Source organism: Varanus komodoensis, unplaced genomic scaffold, assembly GCF_004798865.1.
Source record: "Varanus komodoensis strain SLA01 unplaced genomic scaffold, ASM479886v1 scaffold3, whole genome shotgun sequence".
Lineage (NCBI taxonomy): Eukaryota > Metazoa > Chordata > Lepidosauria > Squamata > Varanidae > Varanus > Varanus komodoensis.
The window spans coordinates 64,282,419-64,289,862 of record NW_025335761.1 but is presented as its reverse complement, the minus strand read 5'-3'; the positions used below and the strand labels follow the sequence as shown (position 1 = coordinate 64,289,862).

At 50.1% G+C, this 7,444-nt stretch overlaps 1 protein-coding gene across 1 annotated transcript in view; it reads right to left on the bottom strand.

Annotated features, from left to right (window-relative positions):
• Positions 1-1,269: 1,269 nt before the first annotated feature.
• The window catches only part of LOC123026532 (prostaglandin D2 receptor-like), a 20,315-nt gene continuing 14,140 nt past the window's right edge, over positions 1,270-7,444 (bottom strand). The window contains exon 4 of the mRNA XM_044436269.1: positions 1,270-4,498. Coding sequence (XP_044292204.1) covers positions 4,265-4,498 — 234 coding nt within the window. The 3' untranslated portion in view covers positions 1,270-4,264. The remainder of the gene's footprint in view (positions 4,499-7,444) is intronic.

Here is a 7,444-nt window from a genome sequence, read left to right as displayed (position 1 = left end):
GAGGCCTCTGGAGGGATGCAGGGGAACTGCAGGGCAACGCTTCCACAGCATCCTGCACACCTCCAGCCAGCTCCCTCCCCAGGAGAGACAGTCGGCCCTTTCTTGAGGTCAGCTCCTTTTAAAACCCCAACCGGCTCTATACAGAAGCCTTTTCCCGAGAAGTGTTCCTTTTGCCCATTTCTGTATCTCCACCAAGTCTGCAATACACATTTTGAAATGGAACAAGCGGAATTGCAAATTCACTCGATCCTGGACTTGGGGTATTTTTGCCTGCCCCTGGGCAATCGCTTCCCCCTGCCGTTGCTCCTCAAATAACCTCTCTGTGTGCCTACGAAGCCAAGACTTATCTCCTTTCCACTAAATAAAACCTTTATTTAGCAGCCAAGGGCCCTGCTGGCTGGGAGTGATGGGTGTTGCAGTCCAAGACATCTGGAAGATGCAAGCTTGGGGAAATGAGGAGGTATGCCTGTGAGTCTTTCTTGTGACCTTCCAAAAGATGAACCAAAGAATACAAGAAAGGCCCAGTAATTCTGCAATATGTTGTGATTTTTTTTTTTTTGGGTCTGTCCTGAATTTCTTCCCAAGCTCACCAACTTCATTCAGCTCCTACTAAAAGAGACGAAAAGAAACCTTTTTCCATTAGATTCCACCATGCGGTGTTTTAGAATTCTGCCCCATTTTATGAGCAAAACCAGCCCCCAAATTTTTGCCTTTCCTTCTAGAGAAGGCGCTTCAGCCCTGACCGTCTCTGAGCAAGTGCCACGGTGGCGAAGCATCTCAGTCCTCGTGAGAAAGTTCTGCAAACAAGTGAACTTAGCCCGCAGGCGAGTCCAGCAACAGGGCGAGGGCCAAGATGCTGACTCTTCCTCCCCTTTTCATACAAAGTAACAGCACACGGTAAATTAATAACAATAAACTTTATAAATTAATATTTATACATTATAAATAAATCTCGCCACCATCTCCTTGTAAACGACTTTTGTTTTCCAGGTCAGTAACCCCCAAAATAGCAACTGAAGCCAGTTTGAAGGCAGGAAGCCAGCCGGGTACAAGGGCTGGCCACCCTATCGCTCTGGGTGCCACCTCTGTGCTTATCTGGCCACTGGACCAAAGTCATGGCTTGCTGTAATGCAAACACAGAAACACAGAAATAGAGCGAGTCAGGAGGGGCCTCCTGGGCCATCTAGTCTGACCCCCAGCTCCAGCCGGCTCTGCTCAGGTAATCTTCAACATGTGGCTGTCCAATCTTTCCTCGAACACCCTCCCTGGTGGGGCCTCCACCACCTCCCATTCCATATCCTAGGGCTCTAACCATCAGGAAGTACTCCCTGCGATGCAACCTGGAGGGCTCCTGTCTCTCAAGAAACAAGTCCGTTCCCTCTGAGCCAAGTGCGCTGGCCTGGAGGAGCCGAGGGAGGCAGGCCTGGGTGACAGGTGTGGGTCGCAGGGGACAAGGGCACCATTTCAAGGGAGAAGGAAACAATTCCTCAGAAGGGACCCTTTCTTCAGAAGAGGAGTGACCGTCCCTTGTGCCGAGGCCGTGCTTCTGGAGTCGGAGGACTGGTGCAGCGGGTGGCAGCCCCCATGGTGAACATGGTGCGAAGGTTGCAGTTGTCGTGCGACATCTTGGAAGCACTGCACAGCAAGCTAGGATGGAGCCAGAGACTGACCCAAGCTGGTCCCAGTGCTGTGGGTAAATATAGCAGCCAGGAGGTCCTGGAAGCCCAATCTGGATTTCTAGGGAGGTAACTGAAACCACCGAGATGTTTTTCTCTGCCATGCCACCTGCTCCACGCGCAGGGCCAGCTGCACAGGCACAGCTGAGGAGTCTCAATGTGTGGGTGAGGCATGGAGAGGAGCCCAGGTCTGCTGGCACTGGGGAACCCCACAGGGGAGGCCTGCATGTAGCAGGGGGTGGAATAGATGGCCTCGCAGGCCCCTTCCTGCAGGATACGCGGACAGCCTCCACGGACAAGTTAGGAAGGGGAGTCCCAAGCCCAAGAAGTCACCAGCGGGGTGAACAAGCAAAATCAAGGCAGCTGTGTGAGAGAGGGGGGTGTCTTTGGAAAATGGAAGCCTCTGGAAATGAGGAGAGCAAGTGAGGTGCAAGCAGAGAGGCAAAGATGCAAAAAAGCAATTTGAGGAGGATGTAACCAGCAACAACAAATTCTTTACAACAGAAGCAAGAAACCAGCTATGCAGGTGGATGGATCGCTGGAGGATAACAGAAATTGCTGAATTTCTTTTGACTCCCTTCATGGCAGAGGGCATAGGGCAAATACCTGTGTCTGAACAGATTTTCCGCAAAGGCTTGCAATTTATAACTTTTGTCCCTAATTCTAGTTCCTTTGATGCCCTTGTCATCCCTAACACATCTATTCAGTACCTCTAAAACCAAAATAAACAACAGGGGTGAAGAACAGATTTTCCCAGAAAGCCCGGTAATTGAGGCAAACAGCTGTGCGAAAAGATGAATTGCCTGAGCTGTTTGACAAGCTGAGAGTTAATGCATCACCAGGCCTGGGCATTTGGCATCCTGAAGTTCTGAAAGAACTCAAACAGAAATTGCTGACATGTGTGACATGTGCCAGGAGACTGGAGAAGGGCCAACGTAACACCATTTTTTGTTTTTAAACAAGGAGATCCAAGAAATTACAGGCCAAAGCCCTGCCGCAAAAGAAGCGAGGCTTTGGCAAAAATGCATCTTGTCTCAGTAACGGATTAGCTTTCTCTGCGCGCTATTAAGCAGGTGGACGGGGCGACCCAGTGGCCTTCCAAAAAGCTCCTGAGCAAATGCAGAAGTCGTGGAATAGGAGTAAAAGCGAGCGTCCTCTTCATGGACCTCCGAGCGGTGAAGGAACAGCAGACGGGGTGGGAACAAAAGGTAACTTCTCCCAGTGGTCAGATGTCACGAGTGGAGTGCTTCGGAGCTCTGTATTAGGACCAAAGAACCTATTCCTAAAAAATCAGGAATGAGCAGGGAGGTGGCCAAGTTTGCAGAGTGCACACTACTATTTAGGGAAGTTAAACAAAAAGGGATTGTGAGGATCTCTCCCAACTGGGAGGATGGGCATTGAAAGAGGAAATGCAGGTCAACATAAGCAAGTGGAGAGCGATGCGTATTGGGGCAAACATTTCAACCCTAAGCTGGTAAGGATTTGAGTTAGTGGTGAATGACCAAGAAACGAGGGGGGCAACTCGGTGCCCGAGTGCTGTGAAAAAGCTAATTCCATGTTAGGAAGGATTAGGAAAGGAACTGAAGCAAAAGTGCCAGTACCACTCTGACCTTATATAAATCCATGGTGCAACCAAACTTAGAATGCTGTGAAGAGTTCTGGTCACCACATCTAAAAAAGGACACTGTAGAGTTGGGAAAACCACAGAAAAGGAGAACTAAAATGATCCAGGGGTGGAGCAACTCTCCTACAAGGAACATTTACAATTGCTAGAAACTTAACTGAGAAAAAGAGCAGAGAGGCACATTGGCCAGCAAGGGAGCAGGACGCTGGGCTGGGTGGTGCCCGTCTGATCCAGCAGGGCTTTTCGTGGCTCCTCCTGTCCCACCTGCTCTCTTGCGGACGCATCCTTCTGGCTCCGTGTCCCTCTCCGGCTGCCGGCCCCAGGTCTGCGCACGGCCCTCCCTCCCATGGGTGAGGGCACATCAGGCCGAGCCCAGCGAGCCCAGCCCTGCCCCGGTGGGAGGACAGCAGTGCCGGGGTGGGTGGGGGGGCCTCAGGGCACCTGAAGTACAGAAGCAGAGCTGAGCACATGCTCTAGGGACCAGCCCAAACACACACGCACACCTGGTCGCTTGCGCTGAGCAAGCAGGCAGGGACAGTTTTGCAAACGGAGAGAGCTCGTCTCCTTCCTTTCTTGCCCTTCCACCTCTGAGGCCAGGAACACCCCACGACCGATCCACATCCGCAAGACAGCTTGTCAGAATGGGAGCGGGTTTGGTGCCTCTGGGGGATTCATTTGCCGGCTGCGGCTGCGCTACGCCGATTGTCAGATTGTCAAAAGCGCCGATTGTCAAAAGCCGCAGTGCAGGCCAGACAAGCCCATTCGCGGCTGCTCCCTGGAGGTGTCCCAGGCCACCAGGCCGTGGCTTGGAGGAGCAGATGGCACGGATCCTGCCGCGAGCAGTACCACGGGGAGGTCAAGCGTGACAGTGGCCCGTGACACCAGGGCCCACTGCCAGGCGACACTGAATCACACCGTTACTCAGAAGAAAGTCCAGCCATGAGCATCAAGGGAAGGAAATTCCTCATTGCAGCGGGCCGGAACTTTTCCGCTGCCAAGTTTCCAGGAGATGAGAATGTGGGGCTTTCTGAGAGCTCAGCCTCCTAGAAACCCGGCGGAGGCAAGAGCGAAAGACGGACGTCCGAAAAATGATGAAGACCCACGGATCCACGATGGAATTCACGGAGAAGAAGCGCAGCGCCCGGAGGTCTGCGCTGTCGTCGGAGTCCGGGGCAAACGCTCCGATGTAAGCACGGATCTGCAGGAAAGGAGAGAGACCGGGTGAAGGGCGCCTGCAGGAGACAGAGAGGTGACGCCACTGGAGAAGGCGACCTGCAGGGGTGACCAGGACCCCAACCAGCCACTCATTGGGGCTAAACTCCCCCCCCCCGCGACCAGCCCAACTATCCAGCACCAAAAAGCCCAGTGCAAAAGGGAGAAAACTTGCCGCTTCTTCCACAGGGAACTGGGAGGCAGGCAGGTGGAATCAGGGTTAATTAATCCATCGCACAGGATTGACACATTTCTAATAACCCCAATGGGCTGGGTCAAAATGTCAAAATTCAGTCCCGATTCCAACTTTTTAATAATCCATTTTAAAAGTGCTACATTTCTGCAGCCTGTTTCAAGGCACTGAGGTGAACAGTTTTCAGGTAGGGATACACGTTAGTCATGCGGCATGTTAAAAGCCCAAATGAATTTATTATGGCAAAGACTAGAATTACTGCACAGAAAGCTTTCCGTTGGCAGGTTTAAATACACCAGGTGCAGGGGAAGGTGGAACGCTAAGCCAAGAAGTCTGAGGGAAATGAAATGCAAAACTGCTGGCTGGCAACCACAGTAAAAATCCTTACACTGAACACTTGGCACAATAATTACCAGGAACATTTGCAAGGCATCGCTGCCGACACTGCCACCGACTTGGCACTGATTAGCCGACTAACACAGGGATAAAAACCTATTAGCTTGATTCAAGCCACAGGTGACAAAACTGAATTTCCTGATAACGTCTAATTCAAACATTTTTTTTTTTTAAGTTTTAAACAGGTCACAAGATGCTTTGTTGATTTCCCACTAACAAACTTGCTAAATGTAGTTGATTTAGTTCCTCTTGAATGATTTTGTTCGTCTTTTGTTCCTTTGCTTTTCAAAAACATGACAACATTAATTCTTGTTAACATAAGAGCGCAAAAGCTGCATGCGTATGAAGAGCAGAAGGAGCGATCCTTTTTGCTCCCAACGGAAGAGGTGCTCCTTTGAAGATGCCGTGTGCTGCGACAGACACGTGCATTGTTTAAAAACATAAAGCATTTTCCTCCCAAAACTATTGTTTCACTCTTACGCAAATACACAACAGAAGCCCTCCTCCGGGAACCCTCTGTGAAAGAGGTCAGGAGACAGAGTACCTGGAGGAGGGCCTTCTCTGCGGTGGCGCCCCAACTGTGGAATGCGCTTCCCAGAGAGGTCCGCCTGGCGCCGTCATTATATGTTTTTCGGCACCAGGTTATTTAATCAATATTTTAATATTTTTAATACTGAATTTTATTGTTGTATTTTATTAATTTACAACCAGAGTGGATTGTCAATTTATCTATGTTGTAAGCCATCCAGAGACACAAGTAATTGGACGGCATACAAATTTAATAAATAAATACACACAGATACATGCTAATTAACATTTTCATTAATATTATTAATGCACTAGGCTTTCCTTTCATTGACTGACCACCCTAAGTTGTGGCATCCAATGCATCCTTTTTGTCCCTTATACTTCTAGAAGGTGTAATAAATAAATAAATGTGTAAATAAATAGAAGGTGTAAACAGCAAATAGTACAATTTTGGCGGAAAAACAGAAGCTCCATCTTGTGGCCAAAACCAGATCCATCCGAACTGACCGCTCAGTTATCTCTGCACTGAGCGGCCGTTGCGTCTCCGGCAATGTAAGAATTTCTGCAAGTCAGCAACAAGCAGGACTGTTCAGTTAAGGAAAAGGGCAAGGAAGGGGAGTCAGGATAGAGGAGTTTAAAATAGTGCTCGGCACCAACAAAGTGGAGAGGGAGACATTGTTCCGCCTCTCCCAGAACACTTGAACCGGGGCCATCCCATTTTATTTATTTATTTGGAAAATTTCTAGGCCACCCCATTCGCCGAAGCCTCGGGGCGGCTTACAAATAAATAAATTAAAATACATAAATAGCAATATAAAGTACATGTAACTGTATAAAATAAAATACAGTTACACAAAATCCCATGAAGCTGATGGGCGGGGGGGTTTAGCATACAAAGGGGAAGTCCTTCTTCACGTAGCATATAGTTAAACTATGGGATTTGCTGCCCTGGGAAGGGCTGATGGATGCCAGTCTGGATGGCTTTAAAGGGGGGAGAAGGCTCTCCGGGGTTACTAGCCCTGCTGGCCAGGGGCTCCCTCCTTCACTAGGGGCAGCCTGCCTGCGAGGCCCAGTTGCCGCGGAGCCGGGCAGGGGGAGGCCTTGCACCGTCCTGCTGGAGGGACCCTGCGGGCAGCTGGTTGGCCACTGTGTGTACGGAGCGCTGGACTGGATGGACCTTCAGTCTGATCCAGCAGCACTGGACTTGTCTTCTAACAGGCTGGCTCAAGAAATCCCACTGGCTGAAATGAAACCTAGAAGCAGCACGAGTCAGAAGGGACCTCCCCGGCCATCTAGTCTGACCCCAACTCCCGCCAGCTCTGCTCCCATCGGTGCGGGTGTTCAAGGACAGGCTGGACATGCACATGGTAGGCGTGTCATGAGCAGAGTCGGCTGGAGCCGGGGGTCAGGCTAGATGGCCCTCGGTTTCTGTGCTTCTAAGCTCTCCCTGCACAGTTTTGGTATTGAAGTTCTGCCGCCAGACCACAAAAGCTGAAGCTGTTTGCCTAGATGCCATCACCGCAGGAAGGCAGATAAACACCCATCGCACACATCCGGCCGAAGAAGGGCAGCATGTTTGCCTCTGTGGTTCTCTCCCGCCTGTGACCGCCCCACGCTTTCGACATGCACGTTTCCAAGTATACCAAGAGAAAGAGGTCCGCCTGGCACCGTCGTTACTGGTTTTTTGGCGCCAGGTAAAGACCTTTTTATTTAAACATCATTTTAATTGTTAAAATATATGATCTGGCCAGGGCAACTTCTTCCTTCTCTTTCTCCTCCTATATTATTTATTTACTTATTTTATACTGATAATTT